This window comes from Bombina bombina, chromosome 6, assembly GCF_027579735.1.
Source record: "Bombina bombina isolate aBomBom1 chromosome 6, aBomBom1.pri, whole genome shotgun sequence".
Lineage (NCBI taxonomy): Eukaryota > Metazoa > Chordata > Amphibia > Anura > Bombinatoridae > Bombina > Bombina bombina.
In genome coordinates, this window is record NC_069504.1 from 581966549 (window position 1) to 581987271 (window position 20723).

Consider the following 20723-nt stretch of genomic DNA (forward strand, 5'->3'; position numbering starts at 1 on the left):
CAAAAATAGGCTCCATGATTATACTGTGTTAGCATGATTATACTGCGTTGGCATGATTATACTGCGTTGGCATGATTATACTGCGTTGGCATGATTATACTGTGTTAGCATGATTATACTGCGTTGGCATGATTATACTGTGTTAGCATGATTATACTGCGTTGGCATGATTATACTGCGTTGGCATGATTATACAGTTTACAGTATTAGCCTTTACAGCTTTGTAAAAAAAAGTGTCCCTTTAATAACAATAAGCTCAACAACACAGTAATTTAAATACATTTAGTTGTATCCCGATGCACATGACCTTTTAATATGACAGCAAAAAGTAATGCTTATACCTTTGTGCGCTTAAAAGACTTGACAGAACCATTCTGATCACAGGGCACACTCTTCCCAATGTACAAGGGGTTATTGAAAAGAGCACGATCCTTGGCTGAAAATTGCAGTGACCAATTCCAAACAGATGGAAATTTAAGACCCTTTTCATCACCCAGTTGGATATTTTTTGCTATGGCAAACTCCTATATAAAAAAGAAAGACAAGGACAAAAGGTTAATTTTGTCTAATATTGTGAGACGGTACAACATGATCGTGTTTTTTTTTAATAAACTATATCAAACTAAGGTTATTACTTTAAAAAACGCTTGCATGTCAGGTTTATGGAGTGTCCCTCTTCACCCATAAAACAGCCAGTAAGCATCAGTAGGAAGTAAGCAGCCGATAGTATTGTATTTATTTTAATTCAGATTTAAACAGCTTTTAGTTAACATTTTTGTGGGCTAAAAATATATTTGCAACCTGGTTAAATGCTGTTCTTTCATATGCATGGCTGAACATTATTAAGTGCAAGGCTCCTATAAAAAGCCATATGTATTATTAGTAAATGACTAACCCTAGATGTTGTACAGGAAAGCACATTATATATAGCAAATTACACAAAATGGATTATCCCAATTATATTTGTATATTATAGGGTTTTGTTTGTCCGGAAGGCACCTTATACTTCTTTATTTCAAGTTAAAACAAATTAACTATGGATATATTTTGTAGCATTTACAATTGGACAGCATGTCACTCTAACCTGCTTATGCTCTCAATCCTTTAATTGACAATCATATGTTACATGCCCGAATATGGAAAAACATAATTTATGTAAGAACTTACCTGATAAATTCATTTCTTTCATATTAGCAAGAGTCCATGAGCTAGTGACGTATGGGATATACATTCCTACCAGGAGGGGCAAAGTTTCCCAAACCTTAAAATGCCTATAAATACACCCCTCACCACACCCACAATTCAGTTTAACGAATAGCCAAGAAGTGGGGTGATAAGAAAAAAGTGCGAAAGCATATAAAATAAGGAATTGGAATAATTGTGCTTTATACAAAAAAATCATAACCACCACAAAAAAAGGCGGGCCTCATGGACTCTTGCTAATATGAAAGAAATGAATTTATCAGGTAAGTTCTTACATAAATTATGTTTTCTTTCATGTAATTAGCAAGAGTCCATGAGCTAGTGACGTATGGGATAATGACTACCCAAGATGTGGATCTTTCCACACAAGAGTCACTAGAGAGGGAGGGATAAAATAAAGACAGCCAATTCCTGCTGAAAATAATCCACACCCAAAATAAAGTTTAATGAAAAACATAAGCAGAAGATTCAAACTGAAACCGCTGCCTGAAGTACTTTTCTACCAAAAACTGCTCCAGAAGAAGAAAATACATCAAAATGGTAGAATTTGGTAAAAGTATGCAAAGAGGACCAAGTTGCCGCTTTGCAAATCTGATCAACCGAAGCTTCATTCCTAAACGCCCAGGAAGTAGAAACTGACCTAGTAGAATGAGCTGTAATCCTATGAGGCGGAGTCTTACCCGACTCAACATAGGCAAGATGAATTAAATATTTCAACCAAGATGCCAAAGAAAAGGCAGAAGTTTTCTGGCCTTTCTAAAACCGGAAAAGATAACAAATAAACTAGAAGTCTTTCGGAAAGACTTAGTAGCTTCAACATAATATTTCAAAGCTCTAATAACATCCAAAGAATGCAACGATTTCGCCTTAGAATTCTTAGGATTAGGACATAATGAAGGAACCACAATGTCTCTACTAATGTTGTTGGAATTCACAACTTAGGTAAAAATTCAAAAGAAGTTCGCAACACCGCCTTATCCTGATGAAAAATCAGAAAAGGAGACTCACAAGAAAGAGCAGATAATTCAGAAACTCTTCTGGCAGAAGAGATGGCCAAAAGGAACAAAACTTTCCAAGAAAGTAATTTAATATCCAATGAATGCATAGCTTCAAATGGAGGAGCTTGAAGAGCCCCCAGAACCAAATTCAAACTCCAAGGAGGAGAAATTGACTTAATGACAGGCTTTATACGAACCAAAGCTTGTACAAAACAATGAATATCAGGAAGAATAGCAATCTTTCTGTGAAAAAGAACAGAAAGAGCAGAGATTTGACCTTTCAAGGAACTTGCGGACAAACCCTTATCTAAACCATCCTGAAGAAACTGTAATATTCTCGGTATTCTAAAAGAATGCCAAGAAAAATGATGAGAAAGACACCAAGAAATATAAGTCTTCCAGACTCTATAATATATCTCTCTGGATACATATTTACGAGCCTGTAACATAGTATTAATCACAGAGTCAGAGAAACCTCTTTGACCACGAATCAAGCGTTCAATCTCCATACCTTTAAATTTAAGGATTTCAGATCCTGATGGAAAAAAAGGACCTTGAGACAGAAGGTCTGGGCTTAACGGAAGAGTCCACGGTTGGCAAGAGGCCAACCGGACAAGATCCGCATACCAAAACCTGTGAGGCCATGCCGGAGCTACCAGCAGAACAAACGAGCATTCCTTCAGAATCTTGGAGATTACTCTTGGAAGAAGAACTAGAGGCGGAAAGATATAGGCAGGATGATACTTCCAAGGAAGTGATAATGCATCCACTGCCTCCGCCTGAAGATCCCGGGATCTGGACAGATACCTGGGAAGTTTCTTGTTTAGATGAGAAGCCATCAGATCTATTTCTGGAAGTTCCCACATTTGAACAATCTGAAGAAATACCTCTGGGTGAAGAGACCATTCGCCCGGATGCAACGTTTGGCGACTGAGATAATCCGCTTTCCAATTGTCCATACCTGGGATATGAACCGCAGAGATTAGACAGGAGCTGGATTCCGCCCAAACCAAAATTTGTGATACTTCTTTCATAGCCAGAGGACTGTGAGTCCCTCCTTGATGATTGATGTATGCCACAGTTGTGACATTGTCTATCTGAAAACAAATGAACAACTCTCTCTTCAGAAGAGGCCAAGACTGAAGAGCTCTGAAAATTGCACGGAGTTCCAAAATATTGATCAGAAATCTCACCTCCTGAGATTCCCAAACCCCTTGTGCCGTCAGATACCCCCACACAGCTCCCCAACCTGTAAGACTTGCATCTGTTGAGATTATAGTCCAGATCGGAAGAACAAAGAAGCCCCCTGAACTAAACGATGGTGATCTGTCCACCATGTCAGAGAGTGTCGTAAAATCGGTTTAAAGATATTAATTGAGATATCTTTGAGTAATCCCTGCACCATTGGTTCAGCATACAGAGCTGAAGAGGTCGCATGTGAAAACGAGCAAAGGAGATCGCATTTGATGCGGCAGTCCTAAGACCCAACATTTCCATGCATAAGGCTACCAAAGGGAATGATTGTGACTGAAGGTTTTGACAAGCTGATATCAATGTTAAACTTCTCTTGTCTGACAAGGACAGAGTCATAGACACTGAATCTATCTAGAAACCTAAAAAGGTTACCCTTGTCTGAGGAATCAATGAACTGATTGGTAAATTGATCCTCCAACCATGAACTTGAAGAAACAACACAAGTCGATTCGTATGAGATTCTTCGAAAATGAGAAGACTGAGCAAGTACCAAGATATCGTCCAAATAAGGAAATACCAAAACCCTATTCTCTGATTACAGAAAGAAGGGCACCGAGAACCTTTGAAAAAAATTCTTGGAACTGAGGCTAGGCCAAACGGTAGAGCCACAAAACTGGTAATGCTTGTCTAAAAAGAGAATCTCAGACACTAAAAATGATCTGGATGAATCGGAATATGCAGATACACATCCTGTAAATCTATTGTAGACATATAATGCCCTTGCTAAACAAAAGGCAGGATAGTCCTACAGTAACCATCTTGAATGTTGGTATCCTAACATAACGATTCAATAATGATAGATCCGGAACTGGTCTGAAGGAATTGACCTTCTTTGGTACAATGAAGAGATAAAATAAAACCCCAGCCCCTGTTCCAGAACTGGAACTGGCATAAATACTCCAGCCAACTCTAGATCTGAAACACATTTCAGAAATGCTGAGCCTTTGCTGTGTTAACTGGGACACGGGAAAGAAAAGAATCTCTTAGCAGGAGGCCTTAACTTGAAGCCAATTTTGTACCTTTCTGAAACAATGTTTCAGAAACCAGAGATTAAGAACGGAATTGATCCAAATTTCTTTGAAGAAAACGTAATCTGCCCCATACCAGCTGAGCTGGAATAAGGGCCGCACCTTCATAGGTACTTAGGAGCTGGCTATAGGTTTCTATAAGGCTTGGATATATTCCAAACTGGAAATAGTTTCCAAACTGATACCGCTCCTGAGGATGAAGGATCAGGCTTTTGTTCCTTGTTATGAGAAAAGGAACGAAAATGATTATTTACCCTGGAAAGAAAGGGAAAGCAAAGTTGACTTAGAAGACATGTCAGCATTCCAAGTTTAATCCATAAAGCTTTTCTAGCTAAAATAGCTAGAGACATATACCTGACATCAACTCTAATGATATCAAAAGATGGTATCACCAATAAAATTATTAGCATGTTATGATCTGTTACTTGTTGCGCTAAAGCTTCTAACCAAAAAGTTGAAGCTGCAACAACATCCGCTAAAAATATAGCAGGTCTAAGAAGATTACCTGAACATAAGTAAGCTTTTCTTAGAAAGGATTCAATTTTCCTATCTAAAGGATCCTTAAATGAAGTACTATCTGCCGTAGGAATAGTAGTACATTAGCAGGAGTAGAGACAGCCCCATAACCTTAGGGATTTTTGTCCCAAAAAACTCTAATCTGTCAGATGGCACAGGATATAATTTGCTTAAACGTCTAGAAGGAGAAAATAAATTACCCAAATTATTCCATTCCCTGGAAATTACTTCAGAAATAGCATCAGGGAGATAAAATACTTCTGGAATAACTACAGGAGATTTAAAAACCTTATTTAAACGTTTACATTTAGTATCAAGAGGACCAGAATCCTCTATTTCTAATGCAAATAACACTTCTTTAAGTAAAGAACGAATAAATTCCATCTTGAACAAATACAAAGATTTATCAGCATCAACCTCTGAGACAGAAACCTCTGAACCAGAAGAACCATTATCAGTATCAGAATGATGATGTTCATTTAAAAATTCATCTGAAAAAAAGAGAAGTTTTAAAAGACTTATGTATACTAGAAGGAGAAATAACAGACATAGCCTTCTTAATGGATTTAAAAAATAAAATCTCTTATGTTATCAGGAACACTCTGAAAATTAGATGTTGACGGAACAGCAACAGGTAATGTAACAGTACTAAAGGAAATTTTATCTGCATTAATAAGTTTGACATGACATGCAATACAAATAACAGCTGGAGAAACAGATACCAAAAGTTTATAGCAGATACACTTAGCTTGGTAGCTCCAGCACTGTGCAGTGATTTTCCTGAAGTATCTTCTGACTCAGTTGCAACTTGGAACATCTTGCAATATGTAAAAGAAAAAAACAACATATAAAGCAAAATTGATCAAATTCCTTAAATGACAGTTTCAGGAATGGGAAAAAAATGCCAGTGAACAAGCTTCTAGCAACCAGAAGCAATAAATAATGAGACTTAAATAATGTGGAGACAAAAATGACGCCCATATTTTTTAGCGCCAAAAAAGACGCCCACATTATTTGGCGCCTAAATGCTTTTGGCGCCAAAAATGACGCCACATCCGGAACGCCGACATTTTTGACGCAAAAAAAGTCAAAAAATGACGCAACTTCCGGCGACACGTATGACGCCGGAAACAGAAAAAAAATTTGGCGCCAAAAAAGTCCGCGCCAAGAATGACGCAATAAAATGTAGCATTTTCTGCCCCCGCGAGCCTAACAGCCCACAGGGAAAAAGTCAAATTTTTTAAGGTAAGAAAAAATGATTGAAACAAATGCATTTATCCCAAATATGAAACTGACTGTCTGAAAAATAAGGAATGTTGAACATTCTGAGTCAAGGCAAATAAATGTTTGAATACATATATTTAGAACTTTAAAAATAAAGTGCCCAACCATAGCTTAGAGTGTCACAGAAAATAAGATTTACTTACCCCAGGACACTCATCTACATGTTTGTAGAAAGCCAAACCAGTACTGAAACGAGAATCAGCAGAGGTAATGGTATATATAAGAGTATATCGTCGATCTGAAAAGGGAGGTAAGAGATGAATCTCTACGACCGATAACAGAGAACCTATGAAATAGACCCCGTAGAAGGAGATCACTGCATTCAAATAGGCAATACTCTCCTCACATCCCTCTGACATTCACTGCACGCTGAGAGGAAAACCGGGCTCCAACTTGCTGCGGAGCGCATATCAACGTAGAATCTAGCACAAACTTACTTCACCACCTCCATCGGAGGCAAAGTTTGTAAAACTGAATTGTGGGTGTGGTGAGGGGTGTATTTATAGGCATTTTAAGGTTTGGGAAACTTTGCCCCTCCTGGTAGGAATGTATATCCCATACGTCACTAGCTCATGGACTCTTGCTAATTACATGAAAGAAAGCTAGGCATTCATAAATGAAAGAAACAAGACAAATAAGCTTGTACTATGACTAACAATATGCATAGATCCTGTGAGGGCCGTGCTCCAGTATTCAAACACCACACCTCAGAGTCAGCAGTGGGTTGTATGACACACATGACGCCTTTAGAGGCAATACACATCACCGCCAGCTCTCTGAGAAGCCATGGTATTTGAATATTGGTGCACAGGCCCTCTCAAGATATGTGTGTATGCTGCAGAAAAACACTTATCACTTTTAGTAGAAGCATTTTTGTTGATGCAAGTATATTGCAAAAATGCTTTTAGTTCAAATTGAAATGCACCCATGCACATGTCATTTTTGATCTTTCTATCCCTTTAACAGTTAACAGGGTTAATGGTTCAATAACTTTAAAATGAATAAACTTTATTATAGGAATATTAAAATTTACCTTAACCCAATCCTTAACACTCTATAGAAGTGACTACCACAAATTATTCAACAGCAGTCCTCAGAGTGTGGTACACGGCTTGTAAAACTGCCCAATCCAAGAAACAAAGTGCACTTAAGATTCCTGTCTAATTGCTGGGCAAGTGAGTATTGCACAAGTATAATACTTCAGCCTATTAACAGCCTTTGTTAAAGCCAAAAAGTTAAATAAGAAAATTTGTGCTTACCTGATAAATTTATTTTTTGACACGATGAGACCACGGATCATCTAATTACTATTAGGAATATCACTCCTGCCCAGCAGGAGGCGGCAAAGAGCACCACAGCAAAGCTGTTAAATATCACCTCCCTTCCCTCCCAACGCAGTCATTCGACCAAAGTAAAGGAGAGAAAGGAAGTAACAAGGTGCAGAGGTGTCTGAAGTTTATAATAACCAACAACCTGTCCTTCAAAAACAGGGCGGGCCGTGGACTCGTATCAAAAAAGAAATAAATTTATCAGGTAAGCATAATTTTTCTGTTCTTTTTAATGACACAAGTCTACGGATCATCTAATTACTATTGAGAATCAACACCCAAGCTAGAGTACACAGATGATACGGGAGGGATAAGACAGGGTACCTAAATGGAAGGCACCACTGCTTGAAGAACCTTTCTCCCAAAAGCGTTCTCAGCCGAGGCAAAAGTGTCAAATTTGTAGAATTTTGAAAAAGTGTGAAGAGAATACCAAGTTGCAGCCTTGCAAATCTGTTCCACAGAAGCTTCATTTTTGAATGCCCATGAGGAAGCAACAGCCCTCGTGGAATGAGCCGTAACTCTCTCTGGAGGCTGCTGTGTCCAGCAGTCTCATATGCAAAATGTATGATACTCTTCAGCCAAAAAGAAAGAGAAGTAGCCGTAGCTTTCTGTCCCTTACATTTTCCTGAGAAAACCACAAACAAAGCAGAAGACTGACAAAAATCCTTAGTCACCTGCAGGTAAAACTTTAAGGCACGAACCACGTCTAAATTGTGAAGAAGCCTTCGTTCTGAGAGGTAGGATTAGGACACAAGGAAGGAACAACAATCTCCTGAATAATGTTCCGATCAGAAATAACTTTAGGAAGAAATCCTAATTTAGTACGTAAAACTACCTTATCTGAATGAAAAATAAGGTAAGGGGACTCATACTGCAATGCCGAGAGCTCTGACACACTACGAGCAGAAGAAATAGCAACAAGAAATAAAACTTTCCAAAATAACAACTTAATATCTAAGGAATGCATAGGCTCAAACGGAGCCCCTTGAAGAACTTTGAGAACTAAATTAAGACTCCATGGAGGAGTAACTGGCTTGAACACAATCCTGATCCTGACAAAAAGATTGTACATCTGGAACATCTCCCAGACGTTTGTGTAACAAAATAGATAAGGCAGAAATTTGACCCTTCAGGGAGCTTGTCGATAATCCTTTCTCCAAACCCTCTTGGAGAAAGGACCAAATTCTAGGAATCCTAACTCTACTCCAGGAGTAGCCCTTGGATTCACACCAATAGAGATATTTACACCATATCTTATGGTAAATCCTTCTAGTTACAGGTTTACGAGCCTGAATCATGGTCTCCATGACCGATTCTGTAAAGCCCCGCTTGGATAAAATTAAGCGTTCAATCTCCAAGCAGTCAGCTTCAAAGAAACTAGATTTTGTTGAAGGAAGGGCCCTTGAATTAGAAGGTCCTTCCTCAACAGAAGTCTCCAAAAGGTGGCAGAGATGACATGTCCAGCAGATCTGCATACCAAATCCTGCAAAGCCAAGCCGGTGCAATGAGGATCACCAAGGCCCTCTCCTGCTTGATTCGAGCAATGACCCGCGGAAGAAGAGCAAACAGAGGAAATAGGTATGCTAGACTGAAGGTCCAAGGTACCACCAGGGCGTCTTATCAGTACTGCCTGAGGGTCCCTGGACCTCGACCCGTACCTCGGAAGCTTGGCATTCTGCCGAGATGCCATGAGATCCAATTCCGGCTGACCCCATTTAAGAATCAGGCTGGAAAACACTTCCGGATGGAGTTCCCACTCCCCCGGATGAAAGGTCTGCCTGCTCAGGAAGTCCGCCTCCCAGTTGTCCACCCCTGGGATGTGGATCGCTGACAGACAGCAAGAGTGGGTTTCCGCCCACTGAATTATTTTGGTTACCTCTGTCATCGCTAAGGAACTCCTTGTTCCTCCCTGATGATTGATGTAAGCCACTGAAGTTATGTTGTCCGACTGAAACCTGATAAACTGGACCGAGGCTAACTGGGGTCAGGCCAGAAGAGCATTGAAGATCGCTCTCAGCTCCAGAATGTTTATAGGAAGAACAGACTCTGACTGAGTCCAAACTCCCTGAGCCTTTAGGGAGCCCCAGACAGCTCCCAATCCTAGAAGGCTGGCGTCTGTTGTCACAATCACCCAATATGGTCTGCAAAAGCAGGTTCCCTGGGAGAGATGATCCAGAGACAACCACCATTGAAGAGAATCCCTGGTCTCCTGCTCCAATAGTATTCGAGGAGACAAGTCTGCATAATCTCCGTTCCATTGCCTGAGCATGTCTAACTGCAGAGGTCTGAGGTGGAACCGAGCAAACGGAATGATGTCCATTGCCGCCACCATCAGCACGATTACCTCCATGCACTGAGCCACTGATGGCCGAGGAGTGGACTGCAGAGCTAGACAAGTATTGAAAATCTTCGATTACCTAACTTCTGTCAGAAAAATCTTTATTGATAGGGAATCTATTATTGTTCCTAAGAAAGATATCCTTGTATTTGGAATTAAGGAGCTCTTTTCCAAACTTACCTTCCAACCGTGAGATCGCAGGAAGGATAACAACATTTCCGTGTGGGATCTTGCTTGTTGAAAGGATGGCGCCTGGACCAGGATGTCGTCCAGATAGGGCGCCACTGCAATGCCCCGTAACCGAAGCACCGCCAACAGCGAACCCAAAACTTTTGAGAAAATTCTGGGAGCTGTGGCAAGACCGAAGGGAAGAGCCACGAATTGAAAGTGTTTGTCTAGAAAGGCAAACCTCAGAAACTTGTGATGATCCTTGTGAATAGGAACATGCAGGTACATGTCCTTTAAATCCACTGTTGTCATAAATTGACCCTCTTGGACCAAAGGGAGAATGGAACGAATAGTTTCCATCTTGAAGGATGGTACTCTGAGGAATTTGTTTAGACTCTTGAGATCTAAAATTGGTCTGAAGGTTCCCTCTTTTTTGGGAACCACAAACAGATTGGAATAAAATCCCCAACCCTGTTCCTGTATCGGAACAGGAACTATCACTCCCAGGTCGGAGAGGTCTCTTACACAGTGTAAGAACGCCTCTCTTTTTGTCTGGTCTACAGATAATCTTGAAAGCAGAAACCTGCCTCTGGGAGGAAAACTTTTGAACTCTAGTTTGTATCCCTGTGACACTATGTCTACTGCCCAGGGATCTGGAACATCTCAAACCCAAGCCTGAGCGAAGAAGGAAAGTCTGCCCTCTACAAGATCCGGTCCCGGATAGGGGGCATGCCCTTTATACTGTCTTTGATTCAATAGCAGGCTTCTTGGATTGTTTACCCTTATTCCAAGACTGATTGGGTCTCCATGAAGGTTTAGAGTCTTTAGACTGTTCCTGATTGGAAGAGGAAGAATTTCCATTGAAATTTCGAAAGGAACGAAAATTGCTTTGGCGTCCCTTTTGTTTGTTTCTCTTATCCTGCGGGAGAAGGAGACTCTTACCTCCCGTAATATCAGGGATTATTTCCGTCAAGCCAGGTCCAAACAAGGTCTTCCCCTTGTAAGGAATCACTAAAAGCTTAGACTTAGAGGATACATCCACAGACCAAGGCTTTAACCATAAAGCTCTGCGAGCTAGAACAGAGAAACCTGAAATCTTTGCTCCCAGTTTGATAACTTGAAGGGAAGCATCCGTAATAAAGGAATTAGTTAATTTAAGAGCTTTTATCCTATCCTGGATCTCATCCAGGGGATTTTCTGTCCTAATAGCATCAGACAATGCATCAAATCAACATGCTGCCGCACTGGTGACGGTAGCAATGCACACAGCTGGTTGCCATTGTAAACCCTGGTGTACATACATTTTTTTGAGTAACCCCTCTAATTTTTTGTCCATAGGATCTTTAAAAGCACAACTATCCTCTATGGGTATAGTAGTTCTCTTAGCTAGAGTGGAAACCGCTCCTTCCACCTTGGGAACCGTTTGCCAAGCCTCCTTGACAGAGTCAGCTATGGGGAACATATTTTTAAATATAGGAGATGAAGAAAAAGGGATACCCGGTCTCTCCCACTCCTTAGTAATGATCTCAGAAGCTCGGTCTGGAACCGGAAAAAATATAATTTATGTAAGAACTTACCTGATAAAGGCATTTCTTTCATATGGGCAAGAGTCCATGAGCTAGTGACGTATGGGATATACAATCCTACCAGGAGGGGCAAAGTTTCCCAAACCTCAAAATGCCTATAAATACACCCCTCACCACACCCACAATTCAGTTTAACGAATAGCCAAGAAGTGGGGTGAAAAAGAAAGGAGTAAAAAGCATCATCAAAGGAATTTGGAAATAATTGTGCTTTATACAAAAAAATCATAACCACCATAAAAAGGGTGGGCCTCATGGACTCTTGCCAATATGAAAGAAATTAATTTGCCAGGTAAGTTCTTACATAAATTATGTTTTCTTTCATGTAATTGGCAAGAGTCCATGAGCTAGTGACGTATGGGATAGCAATACCCAAGATGTGGAACTCCACGCAAGAGTCACTAGAGAGGGAGGGACAAAATAAAAACAGCCATTTCGCTGAAAAAAAAATTAATCCACAACCAAAATATAAGTTTATTCTCAAAAAAGAAAAACTTAAATCATAAGCAGAAGAATCAAACTGAAACAGCTGCCTGAAGAACTTTCCTACCAAAAACTGCTTCTGAAGAAGCAAATACATCAAAATGATAGAATTTAGTAAATGTATGCAAAGAAGACCAAGTTGCTGCTTTGCAAATCTGATCAACTGAAGCTTCATTCTCAAAAGCCTAAGAAGTGGAAGCTGTAATTCTCTGAGGCGGGGCTTTACCCGACTCCAAATAAGCTTGATGAATCAAAAGTTTTACCATGATGCCAAAGAAATGTCAGAAGCCTTCTGACCTTTCCTCGAACCAGAAAAGATAACAAATAGACTAGAAGTCTTCCTGAAATCTTTAGTAGCTTCAACATAATATTTCAGAGCTCTCACCACATCCAAAGAAAGTAAAGATCTCTCAAAAGAATTCTTAGGATTAGGACACAAAGAAGGGACAACAATTTCTCTATTAATGTTGTTAGAATTCACAACCTTAGGTAAGAATTTAAATGAAGTCCGCAAAACTGCCTTATCCTGATGAAAAATCAGAAAAGGAGATTCACAAGAGAGAGCAGATGATTCAGAAACTCTTCTAGAAGAAGAAATGGCCAAAAGGAACAACACTTTCCAAGAAAGTAGTTTAATGTCCAAAGAATGCATAGGCTCAAATGGAGGAGCCTGTAAAGCCTTCAAAACCAAATTAAGACTCCAAGGAGGAGAAATTGATTTAATGACAGGCTTGATACGAACCAAAGCCTTTACAAAACAGTGAATATCAGGAAGTTTAGCAATTTTTCTGTGGAATAAAACAGAAAGAGCAAAGATTTGTCCTTTCAAGGAGCTTGCAGACAAACCTTTATCCAAACCATCCTGAAGAAACTGTAAAATTCTAGGAATTCTAAAAGAATGCCAAGAAAATTTATGAGAAGAACACCATGAAATGTAAGTCTTCCAAACTCGATAATAAATCTTTCTAGTAACAGATTTACGGGCCTGCAACATAGTATTAATCACTGAGTCAGAGAAACCTCTATGACTAAGCACTAAGCGTTCAATTTCCATACCTTCAAATTTAATGAGTTGAGATCCTGATGGAAAAAACATAATTTATGTAAGAACTTACCTGATAAATTCATTTCTTTCATATTAGCAAGAGTCCATGAGCTAGTGACGTATGGGATATACATTCCTACCAGGAGGGGCAAAGTTTCCCAAACCTTAAAATGCCTATAAATACACCCCTCACCACACCCACAATTCAGTTTAACGAATAGCCAAGAAGTGGGGTGATAAGAAAAAAGTGCGAAAGCATATAAAATAAGGAATTGGAATAATTGTGCTTTATACAAAAAAATCATAACCACCACAAAAAAGGGCGGGCCTCATGGACTCTTGCTAATATGAAAGAAATGAATTTATCAGGTAAGTTCTTACATAAATTATGTTTTCTTTCATGTAATTAGCAAGAGTCCATGAGCTAGTGACGTATGGGATAATGACTACCCAAGATGTGGATCTTTCCACACAAGAGTCACTAGAGAGGGAGGGATAAAATAAAGACACCCAATTCCTGCTGAAAATAATACACACCCAAAATAAAGTTTAATGAAAAACATAAGCAGAAGATTCAAACTGAAACCGCTGCCTGAAGTACTTTTCTACCAAAAACTGCTTCAGAAGAAGAAAATACATAAAAATGGTAGAATTTGGTAAAAGTATGCAAAGAGGACCAATTTGCCGCTTTGCAAATCTGATCAACCGAAGCTTCATTCCTAAACGCCCAGGAAGTAGAAACTGACCTAGTAGAATGAGCTGTAATCCTCTGAGGCGGAGTTTTACCCGACTCAACATAGGCAAGATGAATTAAAGATTTCAACCAAGATGCCAAAGAAATGGCAGAAGTTTTCTGGCCTTTCTAGAACCGGAAAAGATAACAAATAAACTAGAAGTCTTTCGGAAAGACTTAGTAGCTTCAACATAATATTTCAAAGCTCTAACAATATCCAAAGAATGCAACGATTTCTCCTTAGAATTCTTAGGATTAGGACATAATGAAGGAACCACAATGTCTCTACTAATGTTGTTGGAATTCACAACTTAGGTAAAAATTCAAAAGAAGTTCGCAACACCGCCTTATCCTGATGAAAAATCAGAAAAGGAGACTCACAAGAAAGAGCAGATAATTCAGAAACTCTTCTGGCAGAAGAGATGGCCAAAAGGAACAAAACTTTCCAAGAAAGTAATTTAATGTCCAATGAATGCATAGGTTCAAATGGAGGAGCTTGAAGAGCCCCCAGAACCAAATTCAAACTCCAAGGAGGAGAAATTGACTTAATGACAGGCTTTATACGAACCAAAGCTTGTACAAAACAATGAATATCAGGAAGAATAGCAATCTTTCTGTGAAAAAGAACAGAAAGAGCAGAGATTTGTCCTTTCAAGGAACTTGCGGACAAACCCTTATCTAAACCATCCTGAAGAAACTGTAATATTCTCGGTATTCTAAAAGAATGCCAAGAAAAATGATGAGAAGGACACCAAGAAATATAAGTCTTCCAGACTCTATAATATATCTCTCTGGATACAGATTTACGAGCCTGAAACATAGTATTAATCACAGAGTCAGAGAAACCTCTTTGACCAAGAATCAAGCGTTCAATCTCCATATCTTTAAATTTAAGGATTTCAGATCCTGATGGAAAAAAGGACCTTGAGACAGAAGGTCTGGTCTTAACGGAAGAGTCCACGGTTGGCAAGAGGCCATCCGGACAAGATCCGCATACCAAAACCTGTGAGGCCATGCCGGAGCTACCAGCAGAACAAACGAGCATTCCTTCAGAATCTTGGAGATTACTCTTGGAAGAAGAACTAGAGGCGGAAAGATATAGGCAGGATGATACTTCCAAGGAAGTGATAATGCATCCACTGCCTCCGCCTGAGGATCCCGGGATCTGGACAGATACCTGGGAAGTTTCTTGTTTAGATGAGAAGCCATCAGATCTATTTCTGGAAGTTCCCACATTTGAATAATCTGAAGAAATACCTCTGGGTGAAGAGACCATTCGCCCGGATGCAACGTTTGGCGACTGAGATAATCCGCTTTCCAATTGTCCATACCTGGGATATGAACCGCAGAGATTAGACAGGAGCTGGATTCCGCCCAAACCAAAATTCGAGATACTTCTTTCATAGCCAGAGGACTGTGAGTCCCTCCTTGATGATTGATGTATGCCACAGTTGTGACATTGTCTATCTGAAAACAAATGAACAACTCTCTCTTCAGAAGAGGCCAAGACTGAAGAGCTCTGAAAATTGCACGGAGTTCCAAAATATTGATCGGAAATCTCACCTCCTGAGATTCCCAAACCCCTTGTGCCGTCAGATACCCCCACACAGCTCCCCAACCTGTAAGACTTGCATCTGTTGAGATTATAGTCCAGGTCGGAAGAACAAGAAGCCCCCTGAACTAAACGATGGTGATCTGTCCACCATGTCAGAGAGTGACGTAAAATCGGTTTAAAGATATTAATTGAGATATCTTTGAGTAATCCCTGCACCATTGGTTCAGCATACAGAGCTGAAGAGGTCGCATGTGAAAACGAGCAAAGGAGATCGCATCTGATGCGGCAGTCCTAAGACCCAACATTTCCATGCATAAGGCTACCAAAGGGAATGATTGTGACTGAAGGTTTTGACAAGCTGATATCAATGTTAAACTTCTCTTGTCTGACAAGGACAGAGTCATAGACACTGAATCTATCTAGAAACCTAAAAAGGTTACCCTTGTCTGAGGAATCAATGAATTGATTGGTAAATTGATCCTCCAACCATGAACTTGAAGAAACAACACAAGTCGATTCGTATGAGATTCTTCGAAAATGAGAAGACTGAGCAAGTACCAAGATATCGTCCAAATAAGGAAATACCAAAACCCTGTTCTCTGATTACAGAAAGAAGGGCACCGAGAACCTTTGAAAAAAATTCTTGGAACTGAGGCTAGGCCAAACGGTAGAGCCAAAAAACTGGTAATGCTTGTCTAAAAAGAGAATCTCAGACACTAAAAGTGATCTGGATGAATCGGAATATGCAGATACCCATCCTGTAAATCTATTGTAGACATATAATGCCCTTGCTAAACAAAAGGCAGGATAGTCCTACAGTAACCATCTTGAATGTTGGTATCCTAACATAACGATTCAATAATGATAGATCCGGAACTGGTCTGAAGGAATTGACCTTCTTTGGTACAATGAAGAGATAAAATAAAACCCCAGCCCCTGTTCCAGAACTGGAACTGGCATAAATACTCCAGCCAACTCTAGATCTGAAACACATTTCAGAAATGCTGAGCCTTAGCTGTGTTAACTGGGACACGGGAAAGAAAAAAATCTCTTAGCAGGAGGCCTTAACTTGAAGCCAATTCTGTACCTTTCTGAAACAATGTTCTGAAACCAGAGATTGAGAACGGAATTGATCCAAATTTCTTTGAAGAAAACGTAATCTGCCCCATACCAGCTGAGCTGGAATAAGGGCCGCACCTTCATAGGTACTTAGGAGCTGGCTATAGGTTTCTATAAGGCTTGGATATATTCCAAACTGGAAATAGTTTCCAAACTGATACCGCTCCTGAGGATGAAGGATCAGGCTTTTGTTCCTTGTTGTGAGGAAAAGAACGAAAATGATTATTTACCCTGGAAAGAAAGGGAAAGCAAAGTTGACTTAGAAGACATATCAGTATTCCAAGTTTAATCCATAAAGCTTTTCTAGCTAAAATAGCTAGAGACATATACCTGACATCAACTCTAATGATATCAAAAGATGGTATCACCAATAAAATTATTAGCACGTTATAGAATAATAATAATGCTATAAAATTATGATCTGTTACTTGTTGCGCTAAAGCTTCTAACCAAAAAGTTGAAGCTGCAGCAACATCCGCTAAAAATATAGCAGGTCTAAGAAGATTACCTGAACATAAGTAAGCTTTTCTTAGAAAGGATTCAATTTTCCTATCTAAAGGATCCTTAAATGAAGTACTATCTGCCGTAGGAATAGTAGTACATTAGCAGGAGTAGAGACAGCCCCATAACCTTAGGGATTTTTGTCCCAAAAAACTCTAATCTGTCAGATGGCACAGGATATAATTTGCTTAAACGTCTAGAAGGAGAAAATAAATTACCCAAATTATTCCATTCCCTGGAAATTACTTCAGAAATAGCATCAGGGAGATAAAACACTTCTGGAATAACTACAGGAGATTTAAAAACCTTATTTAAACATTTACATTTAGTATCAAGAGGACCAGAATCCTCTATTTCTAATGCAAATAATACTTCTTTAAATAAAGAACGAATAAATTCCATCTTGAACAAATACAAAGATTTATCAGCATCAACCTCTGAGACAGAAACCTCTGAACCAGAAGAACCATTATCAGTATCAGAATGATGATGTTCATTTAAAAATTCATCTGAAAAAAGAGAAGTTTTAAAAGACTTTTATGTATACTAGAAGGAGAAATAACAGACATAGCCTTCTTAATGGATTTAAAAAATAAAATCTCTTATGTTATCAGGAACACTCTGAAAATTAGATGTTGACGGAACAGCAACAGGTAATGTAACAGTACTAAAGGAAATTTTATCTGCATTAATAAGTTTGACATGACATGCAATACAAACAACAGCTGGAGAAACAGATACCAAAAGTTTATAGCAGATACACTTAGCTTGGTAGCTCCAGCACTGGGAAGTGATTTTCCTGAAGTATCTTCTGACTCAGTTGCAACGTGGAACATCTTGCAATATGTAAAAGAAAAAAACAACATATAAAGCAAAATTGATCAAATTCCTTAAATGACATTTTCAGGAATGGGAAAAAAATGCCAGTGAACAAGCTTCTAGCAACCAGAAGAAATAAATAGTGTGACTTAAATAATGTGGAGACAAAAGTGACGCCCATATTTTTTTTGCGCCAAAAAAAACGCCCACATTATTTGGCGCCTAAATGCTTTTGGCGCCAAAAATGACGCCACATCCGGAACGCCGACATTTTTGACGCAAAAAAACGTCAAAAAAATGACGCAACTTCCGGCGACACGTATGACGCCGGAAACAGAAAACAATTTTTGCGCCAAAAAAGTCCGCGCCAAGAATGACGCAATAAAATGAAGCATTTTCTGCCCCCGCGAGCCTAACAGCCCACAGGGAAAAAGTCAAATTTTTTTAAGGTAAGAAAAAATGATTGAAACAAATGCATTTATCCCAAATATGAAACTGACTGTCTGAAAAATAAGGAATGTTGAACATTCTGAGTCAAGGCAAATAAATGTTTGAATACATATATTTAGAACTTTAAAAATAAAGTGCCCAACCATAGCTTAGAGTGTCACAGAAAATAAGATTTACTTACCCCAGGACACTCATCTACATGTTTGTAGAAAGCCAAACCAGTACTGAAACGAGAATCAGCAGAGGTAATGGTATATATAAGAGTATATCGTCGATCTGAAAAGGGAGGTAAGAGATGAATCTCTACGACCGATAACAGAGAACCTATGAAATAGACCCCGTAGAAGGAGATCACTGCATTCAAATAGGCAATACTCTCCTCACATCCCTCTGACATTCACTGCACGCTGAGAGGAAAACCGGGCTCCAACTTGCTGCGGAGCGCATATCAACGTAGAATCTAGCACAAACTTACTTCACCACCTCCATCTGAGGCAAAGTTTGTAAAACTGAATTGTGGGTGTGGTGAGGGGTGTATTTATAGGCATTTTAAGGTTTGGGAAACTTTGCCCCTCCTGGTAGGAATGTATATCCCATACGTCACTAGCTCATGGACTCTTGCTAATTACATGAAAGAAACTGACCTTGAGATAGAAGGTCTGGCCTTAATGGAAGTGGCCAAGGTTGGCAACTGGACATCCGAACAAGATCTGCATACTAAAACCTGTAAGACCATGCTGGAGCCACCAGCAGCACAAACAATTGCTCAATGATGATTGTGTAGATCACTCTTGGAAGAAGAACTAGAGGCGGGAAAATATAAGCAGGTTGAAAACACCAAGGAAGTGTCAACGCATCCACTGCTTCCGCCTGAGGATCCCTGGACCTGGACAGGTACCTGGGAAGTTTTTTGTTTAGATGAGATGCCATCAGATCTCTTTCTGGAAGCCCCCACATCTGAACAATTTGAAAAAACACATCTGGGTAGAGAGACCATTCTCCCGGATGTAAAGTCTGACGATTGAGATAATCCGCTTCCCAATTGTCTATACCTGGGATATGAACCGCAGAAATTAGACAGGAGCTGGATTCCGCCCAAACAAGTATCCGGGATACTTCTTTTATAGCTTGAGGACTGTGAGTCCCACCCTGATAATTGACATATGCCACAGTTGTGATATTGTCTGTCTGAAAACAAATGAACGGTACTCTCTTCAACAGAGGCCAAAACTGAAAAGCCCTGAGAATTGCACGGAGTTCCAAAATATTGATTGGTAATCTCGCCTCTTGAGATTTCCAAACCCCTTGTGCTGTCAGAGATCCCCAAACAGCTCCCCAACCTGAAAGGCTCACATCTGTTGTGATCACAGTCCAGGTTGGACGAACGAAAGAGGCCCCTAGAAATATACGATGGTGATCTAACCACCAAGTCAGAGAAAGTCGAACATTGGGATTTAAGGATATTAATTGTGATATCCTTGTATAACCCCTGCACCATTGGTTCAGCATACAAAGCTGGAGAGGTCTCATATGAAAATGAGCAAAGGGGATCGCATCCGATACTGCAGTCATGAGACCTAAAACTTCCATGCACATAGCTACTGAAGGGAATGAAGACAAAGCCTTCGGAATAGAATCAGAAATAAATTCTTTTAAATTTACAGATATATCTTGTGCATTAGATGTTGAGGGAACAACAACAGGTAATGAACTACTACTAATGGATACATTTTCTGTATGTAAAAGTTTATCATGACAACTATTACAAACCACAGCTGGAGGTATAATCTCCACAAGTTTACAACAAATGCACTTAGCTTTGGTAGAGCTGTTATCAGGCAGCAGTGATCCAACAATGAATTCTGAGACAGGATCAGATTGAGACATCTTGCAAATGTAAGAGAAAAAAACAACATATAAAGCAAAATTATCAATTTCCTTATATGGCAGTTTCAGGAATGGGAAAAAATGTAAACAGAATAGCCCTCTGACATAAAAAAAGGCAAGAGGCAAATAGGAATGGGGTCTTAAATAATGAAAATATTTGGCGCCAAGTATGACGCACAACAAACAGAAAAATATTTTTTGGCGCTAACAACATCCGGAAACGACACACTCGCGTCATAGACGCAAACTTGTGAAGGACTCGGCGTCAACTAAGACACCGGAAATGACGAATTTGCGTCAACGAACGTAACTTTACGCAACAAAAAATCTCGCACCAAGAATGCCGCAATAAACTTTGGCATTTTGCGCCCTTGCGAGCCAAATTCTGCCCGCGAATTTAAAAGACAGTCAATTTGAAAAAGAGACTATAC

General features: G+C 39.6%; 1 protein-coding gene across 1 annotated transcript in view; it reads right to left on the reverse strand.

Moving 5' to 3' along the window:
• Positions 1-20723, reverse strand: part of MTMR10 (myotubularin related protein 10) — a gene marked incomplete in the record, with an annotated part of 410677 nt that overhangs the window by 7965 nt on the left and 381989 nt on the right. Inside the window, 1 exon segment of the mRNA XM_053717557.1 lies at positions 342-524. Within this exon segment, the coding sequence (XP_053573532.1) occupies positions 342-524 (183 nt within the window).